The sequence below is a fragment of the Toxorhynchites rutilus genome, chromosome 1, assembly GCF_029784135.1.
Source record: "Toxorhynchites rutilus septentrionalis strain SRP chromosome 1, ASM2978413v1, whole genome shotgun sequence".
Taxonomy (NCBI): domain Eukaryota; kingdom Metazoa; phylum Arthropoda; class Insecta; order Diptera; family Culicidae; genus Toxorhynchites; species Toxorhynchites rutilus.
Window position 1 is genome coordinate 26,778,705 of NC_073744.1, and position 23,803 is coordinate 26,802,507.

General features: G+C 39.4%; 1 protein-coding gene across 6 annotated transcripts in view; it reads left to right on the forward strand.

Moving 5' to 3' along the window:
* LOC129775066 (leucine-rich repeat-containing protein 24) overlaps positions 1-19,135 on the forward strand; it is a 420,822-nt gene extending 401,687 nt beyond the window's left edge. For 4 of the 6 annotated variants that reach the window (XM_055779408.1, XM_055779324.1, XM_055779499.1 and 1 more), the window contains 2 exons: positions 6,063-7,813; positions 15,832-19,135. In XM_055779408.1, the coding sequence (XP_055635383.1) occupies positions 6,265-7,813; positions 15,832-16,850 (2,568 nt within the window). In that variant the 5' untranslated portion in view covers positions 6,063-6,264 and the 3' untranslated portion in view covers positions 16,851-19,135. Of the gene's footprint in view, positions 1-5,843; positions 5,992-6,038; positions 7,814-15,831 lie in introns of those variants that run through there. The other 2 variants (XM_055779568.1, XM_055779657.1) reach the window with 2 other exon arrangements.
* The last annotated feature ends 4,668 nt before the right edge of the window (positions 19,136-23,803 follow it).

A 23,803-nucleotide genomic window follows, 5' to 3' on the forward strand; every position in this document is an offset into this window, starting at 1 on the left:
AACCATTTTCCGGTGGTGATTACTGGGAGAAGAATAAAATAACAGGCCTATGGCAATGACCCTACGGATAGCATTACTAGGATCTGGATTTACAATCAGAATAATGTCGATTTGAGATCTCGGTTGTGTTTCTTTATGGCTTTGCAGAGTGCGTGTGCGTTACCGTCATGCGAATTTGATTATTGAAAAATAATTTGCTCTTACTTTTTCCTCGTTATTGGCATAAGGAACGGAATGGAAGGAAATCTTCGGTTAAAGGGTGTGTCACATCAAATTGTATCACGGAAAAAACGCTGTAGAAATTCGCCCAGTAGACCGATCCTTTTGAAAATTCTAGACAGTAAAATAAAAACTATTAAACAACTTTTGGCATTTTCTTTTTATTCATACTTCGAGCCCAAGCCCGTATGCTCGCACCCTCCTCTTTACCCCGTCCATAAGGTTCTGTACAACGTCAGGTTGTAGTTTTTTTTGAACAGAAATCCATTTTCTCTTGAAGTCCGTCTCCGATTTGACAACTTTTGGGTTCTTCCGGAGGGTCTGCTTCATAATCGCCCAATATTTTTCTATTGGGCGAAGCTCCGGCGCGTTGGGCGGGTTCATTTCCTTTGGCACGAAGGTGACCCCATTGGCTTCGTACCACTCCAACACGTCCTTTGAATAGTGGCACGAAGCGAGATCCGGCCAGAAGATGGTCGGGCCCTCGTGCTGCTTCAATAGTGGTAGTAAGCGCTTCTGTATGCACTCCTTAAGGTAAACCTGCCCGTTTACCGTGCCGGTCATCACGAAGGGGGCGCTCCGCTTTCCGCAAGAGCAGATCGCTTGCCACACCATGTGCTTTTTGGCAAACTTGGATAGTTTCTGCTTGCGAATCTCCTCCGGAACGCTGAATTTGTCCTCTGCGGAGAAGAACAACAGGCCTGGCAGCTGACGAAAGTCCGCTTTGACGTAGGTTTCGTCGTCCATTACCAGGCAATGCGGCTTCGTCAGCATTTCGGTGTACAGCTTCCGAGCTCGCGTCTTCCCCACCATGTTTTGCCTTTCGTCGCGGTTAGGAGCCCTCTGAATCTTGTATGTACGCAGGCCCTCCCGCTGCTTGGTCCGCTGGACGAATGAACTTGACAAATTCAGCTTATTGGCGACATCCCGGACCGAACTTCTCGGATCACGTCTAAACTGCTTAACTACGCGCTTGTGATCTTTTTCACTGACGGAGCATCCATTTTTGCCGTTCTTCACCTTCCGGTCGATGGTTAGGTTCTCGAAGTATCGTTTTAGTACTCTGCTGACCGTGGATTGGACGATTCCCAGCATCTTACCGATGTCCCGATGTGACAACTCCGGATTCTCGAAATGAGTGCGCAGGATTAATTCACGACGCTCTTTTTCGTTCGACGACATTTTTCCAAATTTACGAAAAATTTACAGTGAAGCATGGCCAACGTGATCTATACACTCTTATCTGATTATAAGCTGAAGCTGAAGATATAATTCCTAAAAATTAAATTTCTACAGCGTTTTTTCCGTGATGCAATTTGATGTGACACACCCTTTATGTTACCCTCTCCGATTTATTTTCGCAATATTTTGCATGTGTCATTTTTTAATTCGAAAAGTGTAATGTAAATGAAGTTGAAAATTAAAATTCAGTGAATATGATTCACACAAATGACATTCTTATTTTGATTTCGTTAATGATAACTTACAATTAACCTTCATCGATCTGATTACCCGATTATCGAAACCCAATGTCAAACAGCTCTTTAATATTCCGCAATTACAAAAACGGCGAAACAGAACCCCATCGATTTCCAATCCCGGATTCATTCAACACCTCGTAAACGAACCCTAAAATGATAAACCAATTTTCCGGATTTAAACCAAGCTAGAACCCCAATTCGATCCCTTCCTCTATGCCAACCGCTGTCAAAATTTTAAACGCCGAAAAATATCAGAAAAATTAATTTTTGACCTTTGGTCCCTGGCGCCTTTCGTTTCCGGGAAGGCTACGCCCACAAAAAATATAGCGCCCAATTTATTGAACACTAATTGGAAAATTAAATTGTGCCACTTCCCAGCTGTTCACGTACCTCCCCACCACTCCTCGCTCGCCTTCGGTTGGGCTTGCTTTCGGTGGCGGGAAAAAGAAAAATAATCAAGCAATATTTCCATCGACACGATGTCGGTATCGTTTTGCATAGTTTAGATGAAGGAAAAATATCTTCATTTCCATTTTTTTTTTGTTTTGAGAGACGTTGAAAACAGAAAAAAAAAACTCCGCCGCGGTAATCTATCGCGAAATATGCTTCATTCGCGAGCTCAGAGTTAACAGTTTCACAGGGAAGGTGGATCGTAACTTCCGGTTGGATCGCGAAATGGGGAGGGGCACGAGTCTCGCGTTTCGGAAAATCAATCGATGTGTACCGAATGGAGGAAGTTTGGGCGGATTGAAGTGGTATCCCGAGGAAGCTCCTCCGGTGGTAGTTTTGGCTACAAATCAAATATTGATATTTATGCCAAATATTGGCACAAACAGCAATGTGTCCTCCCCGTTCCTAGTGTCTGATGCGGCGAAGATGTTTGCGTGTTTGAGTGACAGGGGGCGTTTTTTGAAAGGAGTTCTAGTGTAGGATATCGACGCTTGTTTCTAGTTTGATTACACGCACTTTGGAAGGCGATGATGTGTATGTGCTTTTAGGGGCCCATAAATACCGAGAAACACTCGAAATTGTATTAAACTTTTAGCGGAGAAGCACCAACTTTATTTGAGGTGAAAAAACATATACGGAATCGAAATGAGCATCAGTTTCAGATTTCACTCATTATCATGTTGCTTTCGATTGAACTGAAGTCATTTCTTCAAGCTTGGAGCTACCCCTATAAATTATTGAGCTAAACAAGATATCTGAAAGATACTATATCATTGGAACAAGTTGAGCAAAAAAAAGGAACCGATTTTTTTAAATGCAAATTCTAGCAATAACTTCTATAAATAAAATAAAAATTTATATTGTTCCCATTTGTATGTGTACCACTCGTTTAGGAAGTGATTTTTTTTTGTGAGAATGAAAGAATTTTGTTCGTTTTTTGTGTCCATTTTTTCCTATTGTTTTGCGTCCGAGTTTCTTTCTGTGTTCATATTTGTCGTGTGTTGGTTTTTTTTGTGCAACCTTTTTTTTGTGTATACTATTTTTTGGTGTTCGATTTTTTTTTGTTTGGATATTTTGTGTCCAAGTTATATTTCTATGTTCATTCGTTTGTCCGAATTATTTTCTGTATTTGATGTCAAAAATTTTTTACTGTGTGCAATTTTGTTTTTCTGTGCCTGTGTTCTGTGTTCTGTGTTTTTCTGATACCGATTTTTCCGTTACCCAAATTATTAGTTATTCCAAATTGTTTGGCGCGTGCGATTTTTTTTCTTTGTGAATTTTATGTGCCCGTTTTTCTCTGTGTCCGAATCTTGTTCTGTACCAGAATTTCGTTCCGTATCCGATTTTGTTTCGTTCTCCGAATTTATCTCTGTGTCCGATATTTTTGTATCTAGAATTTATGCATGCCCGAGTTTTGTTATATATCCGAAATATTTCCTTAGTCTGATTTTATTCTGTGCCCGATTTTTTTGTATTCGAATGTCCGAATCTATATACGTGTCTGGAATTTTCGTTCACCTGATTTTTTTTCTATGTATTTTTTTTTCGGTATTTGTCCCGATAATCTCTGCAAAAAATGAAATGAAATAAATATTGTTCCCTTTTCCCCTCAAGCATTAATTTTATTTGGCTTTTGCTTGATATAAAATCATAAGCGGGAATTGTTTCTGATGATGATTTTATATTATAATTATGAGTTTTAACGAGGAAGCAAGTGAATTTATAAAAAAATTTAGTAAGGATCAGAACAACGTTGAAACATGTTCAAATAACACAAAGTAAGAGTTTTCGTTCATTTTTTTTTATTTTGAAATTTCACTGAACGGATATCGCCAACAGACGGCGACACTGTACATTTGTCATCACGGATTAAAAGCCTCGGGTAGATCGAATTTTTATCGATCAACGCCTCCGCCTGCCGCCTGCAGTACAGGGCTGCCAGATGTGAAGACGTATATGCATTCTGAAGATATCTGACTTACTATGAAGACATGTAAGCTTGTGACAACTCTTCGAAGGCATTTCAAACAACGGAAAGACATTTGAAGAAATATTTCTTAATATTGTGTGAAATACACCCATAGCTCGCTATACGACCGTTCTCTATACGGCATTTCGCTATTACGGCCCTCTTCAAATAAGGCACGTTTTCGATTTACGGCCTAAAATGTTTCGCTATAACGGCAACAAAAAAATTTCGATGTCGATATTAATACATAATTCATGGAACATGAAGTTGTTTCATTTTTGTTTATAGAGTATTGTTGATTTTTGGAGTCTGTTATTATTTTATGTACAAATAAAATGAAAAGATAATATGTATTTTGAATGATAAACCATGTTACATATTTTCCGTATTTATTACAGATCCGATTGGATTTGTATGAATTTGTATTAGAATAATTGATTTCTTATACGGCTTTTCGCTTTGCGGTCAAGTTTCGTGGAACGTATATAAGGCGTAAAGCGAGGTATGGGTATACAACTAAAAAGATAATTGTTACTACACATAAATGTTGTATTTTGTTCAATGATCGACGTTGTGTTTTGCAGGTGACCTTTTTTAAGAGGCCGATTTTGTGATATAGGCACCCTTCACGCTCAATATGTGGGAACATATTTCCTTCAATATCCAATATTCTAACCTCAATAAATATGCAAATGCTGGAAAATACTTGTGAGGTTATAATTACACTTATAACCTCACTAATCGTCATTTCTATGTAAGAGAATATTATATTTAGAAACTATTTAATTGGATTTTAGAGGAAGTGGAATATAAATTTTTGAAATCAGTGGTGGTGATCGTTGAAAAAATTGCTCCGATGGGATTCCAACAACGGCTGTTCGGATTGTCGTCGAACAACAACTATCTCGTACGGTTATATGAAATATAATTCAGAAGAATGCAGAATTTCGAACGCTTGTGTCTAACCTCGCTCTCTCATGCTTCAGGCGAACGCTTTCTTTCGTACTATTTTCATATACAGCTACCCTGTGCAACCAAATGACCAAACGAACGCACCTTGTACCACCAGTCTTGAAATGAACATCAAATATCTTGATGTTTTAAATTCATAATATGATGTAATATGTCCGCAATTACGATCTTTGAATGATATTCCACAGCATGTTGCACGATGGGAGTGCATATTTGCTGAAGGTAATTTGGTTTTCATCGATAGTAGTTTAGTTTTAAAACAACATCCAGTAATGATTTTCATTCAAAATTTAGCAATTTAAAAACAAAAGTTTTTTTGTTTAATTTTTGTCGGCGGTTATCGTCTAAAGCGCTCCATTTCGCTGTATACCATAGCTCTCATTTCCATCTTCACAACACACTCGGATTCTGGAAGTCTATTTTCCCACGGTTTAATGCAATACACAGTTAAATCTTCACGTATCTGCTCGATATCCACGTGGAATCTATCCTTCATCGATGGCAATCAATTAATTTTATAGATCGATAAAACATTTAAACACACGAAGCTTGTTTCCGACTTTCAAAAGAAGGAAAAAAAGATCTTCATGGTGAAGTACGATTACGAGTTCGAGTCACTGTATATTGATGAAAACATTTAGCGTGTAAAGTCCGCCATATAAAAATATGGATGAATACACGTTTTCTGGCATCCCTGCTGCAGGTAAACAAAAAAAAAGTTACCTGTCAGAAGCAGCTGTTGCGGCGTGGGCCGAAATGCGCTTGTTTATTATTTTTTTATTATTTTAATCTTTTGTTAGCATTTGTATTGTTGTACCGCGAAGGTGTCAAATCCAATCATCGAAATACCTTTAATATAAAGATTAAATGAAAGACTGATAGTGATTATTGCGATATAAAGTATTAATTTTGTTTTATTATGAACACAAAACTGCAAGCGTCTATAGTATCTTTTTTCTGATCATTTGCAGATCGACGGCCATATCTAAGAACGATAACAAACAACGAGGTAAACAAGGCATAACTAAGCAGCAGCTGTGAACAAACGAGACGAGGCACGCGCGCGTTTTCGCTTTAATGATACCACATCAAAGCTAACGGTGGCGATAGCAAGGTAGATTCAAAAAAAAAATCAAACCCCAACCTGGAACCTAAAACCGACACAGCACAACGATGGACGACTATCACCAGCGATGCCAGCGGGGGAGATGGCGCTCTGCTGCTGCTGCGGTAGTGTTTCCTTCCCTCTGGACCACCGGACTGATCGTGACGACCCTGCTGATGCTGCTGCTGGCCGGAAGCACGGGAGCGGAGACGGAAAAGGATTTCACCCAGCAGTGCAACAAGTGTCGGTGCAGCTGGAAGAGCGGCAAAAGAAATGCGGACTGTACCAGCCTGGGGCTCGAGTTCATTCCGAACGATTTGAGCTCGGAGCTGCAGCTACTCGATCTGTCCAACAATCGGATCGGAGAGATCCGCGCGCACGAGTTGATGCATGGGAATCAGCAGAATTTACACAAGCTGTACATCAAAAACAGCACGATCGAAAGTTTGCACCGGGATGCGTTCCGGAATCTGTTGATCCTGATCGAGCTGGATCTGTCGATGAATAAAGTGAAGCGATTGGATCCGGGTCTGTTCGATGATTTGCTGAAGCTGCGCGTTCTGATTCTTAACCACAACCAAATCGAGCGGATCGAAAATAATTTGTTCCAGAATTTGGTGTACTTGACCAAGGTGGAGCTGCGGGATAATTCTATCTATCGGATAGCACAGCACAGTTTCAATAACGTTCCGATGCTGTCCCAGATCGAGCTGGACTTCAATGAGCTGAGGATCCTGCGTCGTGAGACGTTTATTAACTTGGAGAAGTTGGCCAGCCTCTCGTTGACGAACAATCCCTGGAACTGTAGCTGTGCGCTGCGAAATTTCAGCGAGTTCATTATGACCCGCAGTTTGTATCGGAATCCAACGACCTGTGCGGATCCACCGCTTCTGGCTGGTAAAGGGTGGAACGACATCCATCTGGACGAGTTCGCCTGTCGACCACAGATCATAGAGAATCGTATTATATACCCAGGGGATGGGGAAAACGCCACCATCACGTGTCGGGTTATCGGCCAACCGCTTCCCAAGGTGGACTGGTTGTTCCACAAGCGACCGTTTCCCAAGAATGACAAGCGCCTGAGCGTTACCTATGCCGTGCGAACGAACGGTAAGGATTCGAATGAGATTCTGGTCTCGGAGTTGACCATTGTGGGGGTGAAACCCTCGGATAGGGGCGCGTATGTGTGCAAGGCGACCAATACCGGTGGGACGGATGAGAGCGAACAGTTCTTCGATCTGAAGAAGGAACCCGCCAAAATTCCGCCCAATCGAACGAACGATATCCTGTGGATCGTTCTGTTTGTGGTGCTTGCCATTCTGCTGATTCTGATACTGACCATTGTGATCCTGTGCTGCGTTTGTCGGAAGGCGAGACGGTTCAAGAAAAACTCCTCGATCAGCGAGAATGGGTTGATGAATTCGAAGATGGATAAATCGACGGATGGTTCGGTGCTCGACGGGGGTTCGGTCATAATGGAGATGCAGAAAAGCCTGTTGACCGAGGTTAACCCAGTCGAGAAACCTCCGCGGCGGGCGGATATAGAGGCGAACGAGAAGGTGGACTACGACGAAGGGCACGAGGTTAAGAAGACACTGCTGGAAGAAACGGGATTTGGTGAGTATTCGCGATACGTTTTATTTTATTTTTGTTTCTCATCTGCCCTGTGGCCTTAAGGGGGAACCCTACTCTGGAAGGTCGAACAATAACGGATTTTCGTGATATTTTTGGGCGTTCAGACGTTTTGGTGATTGGTTAAGGTATATTCGAAGATGTTTTTTTTTTTTTTTGAATGCCAACATAGTGATTATTATGCTGTTGACGGCTAGGCGCGTGGATGCTCTTTCTAAAACTAGTTTTTCTTAGAATCTATTGAGTCGATCTGGCTGAAATTGGCATTGGCCGGTTTTTGAAAATTCGGGAAATTGCCAAAATGGCGACCATTCGAATAAAACTTGGCTTTGTTTTGAATAAAAGCCTTAATAGTGACTGAAAAATTATTAAAAAATTAAATTTAGATATAAAAAAAGGCAACGTAACAATTTAGATGATTAATTTTCGATTTCGAGATCGGTTCACTAGGTTTTGGAAAAATGTACCACCAGTTTTAGAAAGAGCACCAACGCACCTAATTGACAACATCATAATAATGACAATGGACCCTATAATTTAAGTTTGGGGAAAAACAATCCATTATTTTTTAGTCAAATTCAAAACTATTTTTAATATGCTTTGGATTATCCGATTTGGGTCAAATATGCAACATTTTATTGGAAAATCTGTTCATTCTAAAGGTAGCTTCGTAATGTCTCTATCATAGAGATCTCGGTCCTTATTTGCGAAAAACCATAGCAATAGATTTTTACAATCTTCTCGTGATCCCAATTTCTTATCACTCTGGAAATTTTCCAATGCAAGAAAAAGGTGATAGTGGAACTGGGAGGAATGTGGTCACCCTAAGGAACATGCCCATTTCCTGTGTCCACATACCACACAAATTCCCGTTCTTCGAAGAATATTGTAACTCAACTTATTGTAGTTCAAGATAACAAGCGGTTTTTATTATGAAAATACACCCACACCTCGCTATACGGCCGCTCTTTATACGGCATTTCGCTACAACGGCCCTCTTCAATTAAGGCACGTTTTCGATTTACGGCCTAAAATGTTCCGTTATAACGACAATTTTTTATTCGATGTCGGTACATCTAGGTAGGTTTATATTAGAGTGCCAATGAAAATGACCATCTCGAATTTTCAATCGGAACTTTCTTAAAAATGTTGATTCCCTCGAAAAACTACCATGTGCAAAATATCAGCCCAATCGGACTTCATTTACTTATGTCGCACAGCCGTCAAAGTTTGAGTTTGAGTTTGCGATTGAGCTGATATTTTGCATCTGGTAGTTTTTCGTGAGAATCAAATTTTTCAGGAAAATCTCGCTTGAAAACTAGAGATGTCTATTTCATTAGCACTCTAATATACATACACATATTTTATGTAACATTTCATTTTTGTTTAATTGTTGGATTTTGGTTGGTATATTGCTATTTCATGGACAAATTTATATACTTGTTACATATGTATTTTTGATTTAAATAAAATAGAAAGATTAAATGTATTTTCAATAACAAACCATGTTACATATTAAACAAATTTGGAACCGATCCGATTGAATTTGTATGAATTCGTATTAGAACAACTGATTTCTTATACGGCTTTTCGCTTTGCGGCCGAGTTTGATGGAACTTATCTAGGCCGTAAAGCGAGGTATGGGTGTGGTACATTTTTCATTATTAGAATAAAATAATAATAAAAATAAAAAAGAATTATCCGGAATTTTAGACTCGATTATCCGGAGCATTTCATTTTTGATTTTCGGAAATTTTGAATAATTTGTATAATAATTCCATATTGAATAGCTAATATGGGTATCGAATGAAAGGGCTTGACTAGTAGAACACAGTTATTTATGAAAAATTCAAATCCAAGATGGCGGCTACTACAAGATGGCGGATTACATATTTTCTTTGAACCCTATCAATAAGGGTATCAAATGAAAAGGCTTGACTAGTAGAATACAGTTATTTATGAAAAATGTAAACCCAAAATGGCCGCCACCACAAGATAGCACCATATATATTTTTTTCAAAATGTCATCAATATGGGTATCAAAAGAAAGTTCTCGACTAGTAGAGAGTTTGATTCTTTTCGTCGGTTGACGTACAGTCGAGTTTTTGTGAGAGGATTGGATCGGAGAGCATATTTTGATTGTGCGATAGCTGACGGATGGAGGCAGGCTGTTTTGTTTGTTCGAGGCAGACGATTTCGGTCACGGCAAGGCGGAGCGGACGGTGTAGCCACGCCGGTGCAGTTCTATGTCGTTGTTTACTTCTCGCAGTTGCGTGAGATTTGTGCAGCCGCATTTTCGCGCGAAGTTGCATTCAATCTAAACGACATTCTAGAGTTTTAGAAGATCCAATAGTTTTAGAGGTTTTTATATATCTAATATTGTCTTCGTGGTAAAGAGCGCATTGACGTCAACGTAACATCGATTTTCTTTTCTTTTAAATCTAGCTAGACGTTGACTTTAATGTGTATGTACAAGCGGCCATAAGATTTCCATGCAAGAATATTCAATGTAGTGTGCGTTTCGACCATGAGAATGTTACGGAGGTCGAGAGAAAAGTTTGAATTAACTTACATTTGTCTCTTTTGCTCACCCATGTTTTTTCTTGGGATTAGTAGTTCACCTTGAATGTCAGTGAGTTCTTCTTGTATGTATCTCCTTTTCGGTTTTTTTTTTTTGAATAGAGGATTGACGTTGCTTTTCCTTCAATTATGTCATTCTAACCCTTACTACAAGAACAATGATTTCGTTAATAATTGCTCGAATGATTACTTGAGAAATTGTTAGTTTTTATTACAAATCCAAATCGCAGGTATCAAGTTTTCCTTTTCGAGGTTCAAATATAAATTGCAAGACTAGGTTCAAGATGCTAGAGTCTCAATTCGGAAAACTTCCGTGATTTCCGTGTATTACAATGGAAGAGCATGACGTGCGACTAGGCACAAGTATTAAGTCCGATCCGAGTCTGATAAGACCTTATCAGGTGACCCTTCAATATATTCAATCTTCAAATGCATTTGATTTTCGAGTTTTTGCTCCGTTGAACAGAGGAGACTTTTCAGGTTACCGTTCAGCTGCTACGAAATGCATTTGATGTTCGAGTTTTCGTTTCAACGAGTAATTGGGTCCACGCTTACAAAATTAATTCACTTACCAGAGTTATGATCCTTTTGCAGAGACCTTTTCAGGTCACCCTTTAATATCTTCACGGCTACGAAATGCATTTGGTTTTCAAGTTTTCGTTTCGTCAAGTGATCTCTAGTTTGCGTTAGCATAATCACATCACTTACCACAGTGAATCCTGATTATTACCCCTTCCCACTAACAAACTATCCCTTCCATGATAAACGCTAGGGAACCACGCTATAGAGGCGACCCTTCTGGCCTTCGGGCGGCGAATATCATACTAACATTCCTACCCTTCCCCTGGTGACTGTAAGGACGTGGCCGGCGTCGTTATTGATCATTGAAAGCTCGAATCACCGAAAATTGCACAACGAGAATGATTTGCTAGTCCCAAGCGTCATTCTGTGTGTTCTTTGTGCAATTTGGTTGGTTCAGGTCAATCACGGAGAGCAACTACGAATTGTACAGTCTACCCAAGCTCAAGCTCAAGCTCAAAAGAAAGTTCTCGACTAGTAGAACATAGCAGATAATGATAAATCCAATTCCAAGATAGCCGCAGTTCTCAAACAACTAATTACTTTTTAAATGGTTCCATTAAGCTTGATCTGTTTCTATGTATGCTTGAACGTTTGTAGGGTTGTCTCACATTAAAAGAAAATTGACCCCGTTTCTGTTGAATGATTGATCTGAAATTTGGAACATACATTTAATTCCACTGTCATTGTAAAACTGCGTATTCCATGATCTTGAAAAATTAAATTTGGCCGCCGCTAAAAAATGGCTGAATGATTTGACTTGGAGAACACGAAACATAATAAACAACATAAATTCAAAAAGGTCGCCACCACTAAATGGTCGACTATGTATATTTTGCAATTCCCTCAATATCGGTATCGAATGAAATGATTTGACTAATAAAATATAGTAGGGGAACCGCGGGTAATACGAACAGTGTGGGTCATACGGGCAGGTGGTTGATTTGTTTAGTTACATTTTGAATTTCAGATTTCTGTTAATGAGAACACCTTCTACATGTTATTCTATAATATTTAAGGCACCCTATGGCAATGAATACTGATCAAAAGTGGAATAGGGAAACAAAAACCGAAAATCATACATAATTACGCGTGTGAATGTAATTTTAGCTGCTTCGATATTAAGCATTTTGAGTGAATTTATATCAAAATTCAATTCGCTGATGGTTATATTCCGGTTCGTGAGTTAACTGAGAAGCGATGTTGGGTATGTACGGAAAAGTAAATTCGTTTTTGATTGGAAAATTTAAATTATTGAAATAATTGTACTGGTGGGGTAAAACGGCCTTTGCCAGTGGAAGTGAGATGGACTGTAAAAAGTCTGTTTGAACTATCCTGCGTCTATAAATGGAAATCAAATCGCCAAATATAGACTGTTTAGAAATTGACTGGAACCAAAAGCAAAATAGTTGAGGGTATGTCCGTTTATACTGCAGAAAAGCACGATATCACTTCTACACCCAAAATAAATTTTTAGCACATGTTCTGGTATCCCGATTTACTACATTAAATGAGCTGAAAGATAACATAAAATGTTCTACTCCCCAATACAAGTATATCATTTGTATAATATATATGCTAGTGGCAATATGAGCGAGCGAAACAGGAGACACATTTAAATGAAAGCATATGAAAGCTTTTCGTATAGTTTGCCATATACACGGCCCAGACAGAGAAAGATATATTTTCGTTCATGTTCTTTTTTATCGTCTTAGAAAACATCTCCCAACTTCATTTTATGATCAGGTGTAATATTATCACGCTCCTTTATAACAGCGCTGGCAGCTATATGGATAGCGTGGTCAGGTAAAGTAACTTTGCATTCCAGCCGGCCTTGGTTCGATCCCCATTGACGTCGTATGGGCTTTTTTTTTGCACAATCCCAAATGAAAAGAGAAAAGAAAACAGAAAAAAGATGTCTGCTCGCATACGTACAAACCCTTTTCAAGCTTTTAAAACAGCTCATTATTTGCGCATTTGACTCTCATGCACAGGAAATGGCATCTTTTCTGCCAAAGATGAAATGTTTTCTGCCAACGCTAGTTTAGGTGTAGGTGGATTAATTTGATTTCTTCATCATTTAACGGACATTCGTGATTCTTCGCTTCATATATTACAAACCTGTCCTTAATACCCCCACTATATGTCCATATTACCCGCATCGAAAAAAATGTTGTACTTTTGGGTCTGTTTTAATTTCAGTAAAAAACATTGAAAAACACTTCTTTGAAAAATATTTGCCCATTTAGGTAGAAAACAGTACATTGAATTGCAAGAAACTGCATCAAAGTTTTGGGAAATATGAGTTTCCAAAGATATAATTGAAGTTCTTCTGAACATGTCCGTTTTACCCCCACCACCCCTACTTCTTCTTCTTCTTCAATGGCACTAACGTTCCAACTTCGCCGTATCAACGTAGTATTGCGTCATTTTTATTAGTACTTAGTTGACATTTCTATGCCAAATAACACGCCTTGAATGCATTCTGAGTGGCAAGCTCTAGAATACGCTTGACCACAGTGCAAGTCAGAGGAAATTTCTTTGACGAAAAATTCCCCCGACCAGAACGGGAATCGAACCCGAACACCCGGCATGTTAGTTATGACGCTAACCACTCGGCCACGGGAGCACGCCACCACCCCTACATACATTCCAAATTTCAGATCAATCAGGCAACAGGAATGGGGTCAATTTCTTATTAATGTGGGACAACCCTACAAACATTCAAACATACATAGAAACAGGTCAAGCTGAATGAAACCATTTAAAAAGTAATTGGAACTGCGGCCATTTTGGAATTGGATTTTTCATTATCTGCTATGTGTTCTACTAGTCAATCCCTATCATTTGATATACATATTGATGAGGTTCTGAGAAAATTTGTAATCCGCCATTTTATGGCGATCGCCATCTTTGATTTACATTTCCATAAATAGTTGTGTTCTACTGATCAAGCTCTTTCATTCCATACCCATATTGATGGGGTTTTGGGAAAACCCATATTGATGGGATTTGAGAAAATATGAACATAATCCGCCATTTTGTAGCGGCCGTCATCTTGGATTTTCAAGATCATGGAATACGCAGTTTTATAATGACAACAGAGATAAAGATGTGTTCTAAATTTCAGATCAATTGGTCAACAGGAAGGGGGTTAAATTTCTATTAATGTGATACAGCGCTACAAAGTTACAAAGTCACAAACATACAACCGGGTCAACCTAGATAAAACCGTTTAATAAATAAGTGCAAATCATAATTATATTACGTTTACTGAGAGAGGATTCGATTATCCAGAGTGAAAAAAAAAATCAATACTCCGGGTAATCGAGTCCAACCTGTATCCGGTATCATCGACAATCAACAATATTGAAACTGAATGAAGTTGAAGAAAAAATATTTTATGGAGTTTTTTTCATTTAATTTTTTTACTTTAAATAAATACCAATCATGCCTAAAAATGCACAACAGCAAAATTACAGAGGTACGCACAGTCTGTGACACCGTGCGCGAGTATACGAGGTATGAGTTATGCGTGCGTTGATCGGGAGGGTTGATAGTCTAGTACTGCATTAATTGTCTAATGATTTTTTTGATACAGTAAACGTTGGTAGACCGCAGCCTAATATTTGGACAAATAGTCGCCCGTAATTCCTAAAAGTTTGGCCACCGCTGATATAGAGCCATACTGCCGTAATTTCGCAAAGTGACGCAAGCGCCAGAGGGAAGCATTTTCAGTACGAGACATTTTGTAAAATTGCATGTATAATCAGCATACGCGTGCATTACGAAAATCTGATCTGTACAAAAGGTGTACTGTTGATGGAAAAACATTACCATCGGCTTGATTTTTAAAAAAAGGCTGTTTTATTTAAGCTATGCCACCTACGCCAGTTTGTTGTGGAAACAGCAGATTTAAATCGCTGTTTCCACAACCTATTGGCGTTCATCCATCAATGTATGCGCGAATCTATTTCCAATTATTTTCTTCAACATGCCGCCGTTGAGCGAAGCATGAGGAAGCATCAGGCAGAAGAATCCACGCATTTTTCCGACTTTGTAGCATGCGTCGAGTAGGTTAACGTAGTTGAGAACCCGATTGTAATAATTTTGGACAGCACCGATTTTTTCGAGTTCAGAATGCAATTGGAACCATCCGTGTTAAATAAGATAATGCCGTCCGAAATTATCCGATGTAAAGCAGATAAAGCTTACGCGAGGATGTTTTGAGTTTTGTTACAATATGCGTTTCGATGAAGCATTTAGGAGAGTGCGACTGTTTACCAAATCCGACATTTACCCTTCAATCAATTGAGCAGGCGAGAAAAGTTAACATCGTCAAGAAGCTTTGTCCCTTGATGCCTGAAGAAAAAAGGCACTATTAGGGAATCCTTGTAATTAGCGTGGCCAATGTTCCAGTTTAAACTGGATTCTTGCGTCAAACCGTTTTCAAGCTTTTACGGGGTAATTTTTCCACATTTCTGTAAAACTTTACCGTTGTTTGAAAGGATTTGGTATTATTTATCGATCTATATCAAAAACGTAAATGTCAATTTTGGCGCTTGCGTCACTTTGCGAGATCACGGCAGCATAGCGCCATGGTTTATAGCACATGGTCCACTCTAACTGCATACTATACTATGAGGGGTTTTCATTGATCAATCATAACAATTTCGATTCGTTATTCCTGCTGTATAATAAATAACTTTTAATTTTTAATTTGCTGACTTTACACCGACCAATTGTCAGTTGAATTTTATGAACTAAACAAATAAACAAATAATATAGGAACATATTGATACTAATTCGAACAATCCTTCGTTTTTGCTTACCCTTCTTTCCAGCCACTCAGGATGAGGAAACCGCCTCGGTTGCTCTGTCGGACACAACGCCGCGTTCGAGGGCCGCCTACGTTGAGGATGGGTACGGTGCCACGCTGCCGCCGGATCTGCTAGCCTTCCCGTCCACTCGCTTTCCCCAGTCGCCTTCGATCCAGAGCTCGATGTCGAACATCCACGACGGACGAATATACGGCAAGTCGCCCCTTTCGAGTCCAATCTATCAGCACAGTCCGGGTATTTTGGGGGCCTCTGCCAGCGGTCAAGTTCCTGCCGGTTTCCGCACGCTGCAGCACCCGAAGACGGGCCGAACGATAGCGATCGCAGCGCAGCGAGCAAATTCACCCTTCACACCGGCGCCCCTCATCTATCCCCAGGTGGTGATGAAGCAAGGTTACGTGACCATTCCGAGGAAGCCTCGCACCCCCAGTTGGACCCCTTCCGTCACCTCCACGGCAACCACGGCTGAGTTGCTTCCACCCACGAGCCCAACCTCCACCGGAGAACTGCTGGCCGCGGCGGAACCGGTGTACGACAATCTGGGCCTCCGAACGACGGCTTCCGGGAATTCGACGCTCAAACTGAACAAAAGCGCCAAGGCTGGACCAAGCAGCAACAGTACGTACAGTATGAAGAATCGACCCCTTCCAGCGACGCCCGGTGGACAGATTGCCACGGGGGCAGCGGCAGCCAACAGCACCAGCAACTACGAATCGATTCCAGAAGCGGGAGGAGGAACAGGTGGAGGACAATCAGCGCTGCTAGCGAAAGCGATGGCGGCAAACACGTCAACGCTTAGCGGTCTCGAGTCGATCTACGGCAGAACCACCGGACCCAACAGTAGCATCCTGAGCAACGGCAGCAACAGCAGCAGCAGTAGGAGTAAAGTTCCCCCACGGCCACCGCCGAAGCCTAAGAAGAAGCCTAGCATTGCGAGTGGACCGACCGGCAGCAGTGCGCTGGTCAACACGAGCAGCACCAGTCCCTTGTTTGCGGACGAGGGCGAGGACGGAACGGAGGTTTAGTTGCGATCTCCTCGCGCGGATCTCGGGCCAGCGGCGCCGCAATAAATGACGACGACGACGAAAATACCGACTAATTGTCGGTAGTGTGAGTAGCTTTTAAAAGAAAAGAGCAAAAAAAAACTCTTATATATTCGATAGTATATTTGGGGGAAACATAGTTAATAGTTATTTTTTTCTACTCTATTTAAACGTGCGTAAATAGTAGGAGTAAAAGAGTGGAAAGCGGAGAAGTAAAACGATTAGTGTATATTGAAAGTGAAATCGGGATAATAGCATTCAAAGTACTATTATGGTTTTTTTTATAAGAAAACGACAAAAAGTGAACCATGAAAAAAAATTCAGCTGACAGAAATGATAAAGATCAAAAATTTGGATTAGTATAATGTTATTACCTTAAGTTAGGCTATAATAAAGTGGAACGAAAGTGATGAAGTGATCGTAATAATAGCTATTTATTCTAACGGAGGCAAGGTAAACTGCGGACCCGGCGGGGGTGGCTACGATGAGGATAGGGATAGCGAGGGAGGTTGGAAGGGGAAAACGACAATGGCGATGATGGTTCGGATAGATTTTTTTTTAATCGACTGAATTACGACGGGTGGTATATTTACAAAATATAGAACTCTGGACGCAGAAGATACGCTAATTAATTTTGTCGTCCCAGCACACGAATCGTGGTACTTCTCAACCGGAGCGCCCGAGCCCGACAATTATTCCGCGACTGACAAAGTGAGGCAAATTCTTCTGTTTCCATTATTTTAATCTTCATTGAAATATTACTCCACTCTCTATCTGGCCGTGACTCTGGTGGGGCTGTGGGCTGGACCGGTCTGTGTGATGGAAGGGAGGAGAGGGAGACCCGGCTGGGAAGCAGTAGATAATGACAAGAAAAACATCCGGCCGTAATTCGGCGAAATCAAAAACAAAAGACGGAGGCAGCAAAAAATTAATTAAGAAAAAGGGAGCAATTTTTTGGGCATTGCCAGGATTCGAATTTGGGATGAAATTAAGAGCCGCAGGGGCGGCGAAAGCGGCACCATCACCGTATTACATTAAGTTGTTTTAAAGCGGCGGGAAAAATATGAGCGCATCGTAGATTTCCTTCCAGCGCGCTGTGAGGAAGGAGGTGTGTGCGCGTCGTTTGTTTTCTGCCGCTGATTGGAAGGCGTCGGAACGTGAAATCTAGCGGCAGCTGAAGGGGGAAGAGAAGGAGAGTGGCTTCTTTTATCTGCTCCACAGCTCCTTAGATTAGAAACTTTTTGAAGGGGGCGTAGAATCAGCCAGTGAGGAACGGAAAAAAATGAATTAATGCTGATGATGGTCGTTTATCTTCAGATACTTAGTGTTTTTGTTCTGTGTTTTTTATTTAGAAAAATTATGCGTTTTTATTAAAGGATAGAATTTGTCGGTTGTTGCAAAATTGCAATTCGCGTTGACGGCATTGACGGTTCGTCTTCCAATTAGTGAGGCGAAAATGGTTAAGGTTTTCAATGTGGAATGAACAAACTTTAATATGAATATGATGAATAATTTTGTTCCGTATCAAATAAGTATTTTATATGGTAGATTAACAGGCTTTTGTAAGCTTTGGAAAAACGTGATTGTTTCTGAAAATTATTTTGTATTACAATGAACAGTTTTAGACTAAACCATTTGTCTATACAGGCAAACCTGTTATTGTGCGGTCCCTTTTCGCGTGATTCCTCTTTTGTGCGATTTTATTACGACATCGGGTGTTGAATCACACAAACTAATCGCACAAATAATAATATCGCATCTGAACAGTCACACAAATGAGAAATCACACGAAAATCAACCGCACAAAAACAGGTTTTTCTGTACTGTCAAATCAGGAATACATATTTTAATAATTTCAAAAACTTTCATACAAATTTTAACATTTCAAACCTGGTTTTGAGCCATCTCATCCTGAGACATCTAACCTGCAATTGCAATTAGTTTCGTTTTAGGTTTAGTAACAGATGAATGAATTCTTTGAATATAAATTTACAAGTGTATGAACAAAAAAGGATTGTCATAACTGGTGATTTTAACATTGATTGGGACGAGCATAGGAAATCTTTTGAATTAAAAGCAATCACCCAAGTCGCTGGATTCAGACAAAGAATTAGTGATCACACTAGAAAAAACCAGAACATCTTCGACGACCACTGACTTAGTTTTTACGAATTTTGACGATGGTGTGATTGAAATTTTTTATAATAGCAAACTATCGGATCATGAAACAATTGGTATGGTCTACCATTTTTCTGATGTTGACTTTTCTGAAATAAAAAAAAGAAAATCATATAAGTGTTGGAACAATTATGCAAAACGAATATTGCAATCTGTTCTACAGAACAAAATAACTCCGATCGGAGAACGAATCTCTCTTCATGAGGTTGCAAAAAATCTGGAAGAAGCTTCAATGAAACAGATAATTGCTGGTAGTCAGACTACCGTTCCAGTACTCAGAAATATTAGTAACGGAGCCTGGTATAACTCTACGTTGGCTTACATAAAGTGACGAAGAGATTATTACTTAATAATAGCCAAACGCACAAACACTATTGGAGCACGTATAGAATATGGAGAAATATTTATGTACGTGAACTTAAGCATTCCAAGAATAAATTCATCCAAAATGAGATAAATACAATTCAGCATAATCCGAAAAGCTATGGAAAAAAATCAAAGCAATGTGTAGTCCAGGCGGTGCAAGGATATCGACATTGAGTTTGACGTTAAAAAGGAAAATAATATAACAGCAGAGAAATTCAACAATTTTTTCACTTCAAGTGTGGAAGAAATCCACAATGGTATTTTAGCTCCATCAAATAGACCGAATTTTGTTTCCCCTGGCCTGTCTTCACAATTGAGATGCTTCAAAACTATCAACATGGAAACTCTTGAGAATGTAGTAATGGATTTGAAAAACTGCAGGTGTTGAGAATATCAATAAAACCGTATTAGTAGACGCATTTGATCTAATCAAAGGAAATCTACTATATATAATGGATGAATCGATGCTTCGTGGCGAATACCCTCATAGTTGAAAGATATCTGTTGTCATACCGATTCCAAAAAATCCGAAATCGGCCAAACCAGAAGACCGGGGACCAGTTAATATGTTGCCATTATACGAAAAGATCCTCGAAATCGTTATCAAAGACCAACTGTTGGAACATATAACGAAAAATGGAATTCTGGTGGAGGAACAGTCGGGGTTCAGGAAAAAGCACTCTTGTGAAACGGCTCTCAATTCATTACTCCTGAAATGAAAACAGGCTATAGAGATGAAGAAAATAGTATTGGCTGTATTTATTGACTTGAAGAGGACTTTTGAAACAATAGATCGACTGAAATTACTAAATTTGCTCTCCAATTATAATGTAACCGGACCTGTATTGAACTGGTTTGAAAGTTACCTGAACGAGCGAACACAAATCACTATTTACAGGGACAGTGAATCTGGGTGTACCTCAAGGAAGTGTTCTGGGGCCGCTGCTTTTCTTGCTTTATATTAATGACATCAAACAGGTGTTAAATGACAGTGACGTAAACTTGTTTGCTGACGACACAGTAATATTCATTGTTGCTGAGACATTGCAAGATTGCTACGCCAAGATGAACCGTGAACTGCAAAACTTAGACGAATGGTTAAAATGAAAAAAAAACTTAAGTTGAACAAAGTATATGGTAGTATCGACACGCAATCTTGACAGTGATAGTCTTAGTATAACTATCGATGGGCAAACTGCTCAAAAGCAGCTCAAAAATATGGAGTGCTTTGCAGAAATAATCGATTCTTGACCTTTGAAAGTAAAATCACCATCTACAAAGCATTGGTCGATCCACATTTCAATTATTGTGCATCTGTGATATTTCTCGCAAATTAGAGAAATATCAATTGAAAAGAATCCAAATTGTTCAAAACAAGGCCATGCGCTTGATATTGAGATGCGATCGACTTACTCCACGAAGATTTATGCTTGAATGCCTACAATGGATGTCAGTGGGATAGCGTATCAAATATTGCACTGTTACGTTCATATATAAGATGATTAGCGGTATGACACCGAACTATTTACAAAACACTATAACGTATGGAAGAGATATGCACCGATATAACACAAGACAAGCAAGTGGCCTGAGAACCATGAACTTTCGAATGTCATGTACCCAAAACTCACCTTTTTAAAAAGGATATCGCCTGTATAACACATTACCAAATGAAGCAAAGACAGCAACAAGCCTTCGTAGTATTTATAAAGAGTTTTTGAAGCATGATTTAGATTTTTGACCCTGAATATAACTAATGTTAGTATAAAAGATGACGAAGTTTTAACGGATATTTGTATTTTCTTATCTTTAGGCTATAATGATGATGGTTAGTTTTTTTTCCTTTGCCTGTAGACCTTAACTTAAACAATACTTGTGAAATCTTCAATAGCTTGAGCCCGCGTGCGTTGGCAAACATAGACAACTTGAGATAGAACATATGAAAAAACAATTATTTTTTTGAAAAAGTGGAGGGTTGTGTCTGAGACACGACCGGATAATTGACGTAGGATTCCGTTAGGCTTTCTGTTGATTTTGGATATGTTTTAAGAATTACATCGTTAAACTCTTTGATAATGATTTGGTGGCCCTGAAAAGGACCGTTTTGTTTGGTTGTTGGGTATTGTTTGTTCACTCCACCAGTGTTTACCGAGTGATGATGACAGAAGGATGGTAAACACTTTTTGGATGGTGCGTATCCGATAAAAGATACCGAAGTAGAACGAGAACAAAAAGTGGAACAAAAGAGCAAGACTCTACCACTCACTGACAAATTTCGGGAAGGTTCATAGAATGACTAAGGAACTCGCATTCGCGGATAATCCGCACCGCGGATCATCCACTCACGGATAATCGAGGTTCTACTGTGTAAGATAATTACCAATACCCAACACAATTATCATTTTTCCTCATCAATAAAAACATGTTACTTTAATATAGAGAAAGCATATTTGAAATGGAATAGGTAATTTTATTTTATAATTTTCACTTCTTGAGTGTTTATTCAACACAATGCAAATTTTAATTGGACTAACAACACCCAATACTATAAGTAGAGCAAATAGGAAATCACTTTTTCTAATATTTCTTCACTTTTCCAATTTTTCTCACCGTATAAACATTCCTTGGGTGAAAATGAACACAACAAAACAGACAGCTTAAACCAAACGACCCGTTCTCGAGAAGGAACACACCGTGGTTTTTTTTTATGAAAATTTAAATGAATCGTTTCATATATCAAGTCATTTTTAACACAAGTGCTACCGTATATAATTTTACACTTAGACTCGTGCTAAATTTTTCACAATACACGACCGATCATTGAAATGAAATTTCACTAAGTAACCAACATTTAATTTTCAAATTTAAATTTCATTTGCTAGAATTAATCGTATCACTCACCTTACTTGCAATATAGAAATGCCCCCGACTGGCATATATATGCAATGTCGATTTCCCCCAGGCAGCTTGATTTTGATGTCTCTGTTAGGGAATACATTTCGGCAGGAACAAAAGCTCCCCCTACTTTCATGTATTTGCAATGCCGATTTCCCCCAGGCAGCTTGGTTTTGATGTCTCTGTTAGGGACCCGCCGCATATGTCATCAATTTCGACCAACCATAAGTGGGTATTTCCGTTAGGATAGGGGTTGAGATTTTTCAATTGTTCGATAGTTAGTTTCATGACATATATTATTTTCTACAATATAAAAAATTGTTATGGGATGCCGAAATTGATTGACGCAAAAATTTTATCAATCCATCATGAAATGGCGTTTGAAATTGTACATTTTTCACGATGTGCTCGATTTTCGGTTTTCAATTTGTACCCCAATATGTTCCCGAAAGACGTAATCCTACGTTAAAAAGTATTCAAATGGGTTTAATGTGGAAACCTGGGATGAGCTAGGAATAGCTCAATCGGAATACTTGTAAATTCATCTTCTCAACATTATATCAAGACTTTTCTGTGTTGTGGTAGATCTCATTGCAGATTCAGGTTGACACGTTTATACTCCAGGTTGGATAATGGGCCTGAAGTATCGGCTGGAATAAGACTTGCTCAGCTGTCTGGTCTCGAAAATGATTAACAGATCTTTGTCGGGTATCCAGTGAAGCGGGAATTCCTTTGTAAATTCAAGGCTAATGCTGACGTAGGCATTTGGTTCAATTCCCGATTGGTCTAGAGTCTTCCCGGGTTGGCAATTCTCTCGACATGCCATGGAATGAATAATTTAGATAAAGGCTTAAACTGTTCTTTCGATTAGTAATGTATGTCTGCGGAATAACCAGTCCGTTTTTTTCAATTTATTGTACTCACTGGTTAATATGATGTAACAATGAAATACAGTAATTCAAGTATTATCAATAAGATAACTCGTCCCACTCAAACCTTTGTAGGGGAATGAGGTGAGAGCATCATCATTTAAGAAAAGAAAATTATAGGAGGTTGTGTTCAAGACACGACCGCATTGTTGACGTAGAACTACGCTGTAGTTTAATTCAAGTCGCTTGTTTATAGCTGCGGATATTATTTTATAATACTACGAAAATATTGAAATAACCATTCTACCCGTTTGGTCGCCCTGAAATGTTTTTTTATTGCACAACCTTAACACCTGCTTCACCATAGCGTCAGTTCTATGCATTGATGCAATATCAAAGGCACCAACGAAGCCTTTATGATGGCAGTAAACAAACAATGTTAACTGCTTGGGAGAAGACTGAATATTTTCCTCAGCAGAGATTCATTACTAGTACCCTAGCGTAAATAATTCCCTCCCGCTATCTCCCTTCCTTGTTAATATTTATCATTACAAATGGAGTTTCAGTGTAGCGAAGATGCACTATTTTTTACGTACGGGTTATGAAGCACGCACGTACGCACACAAA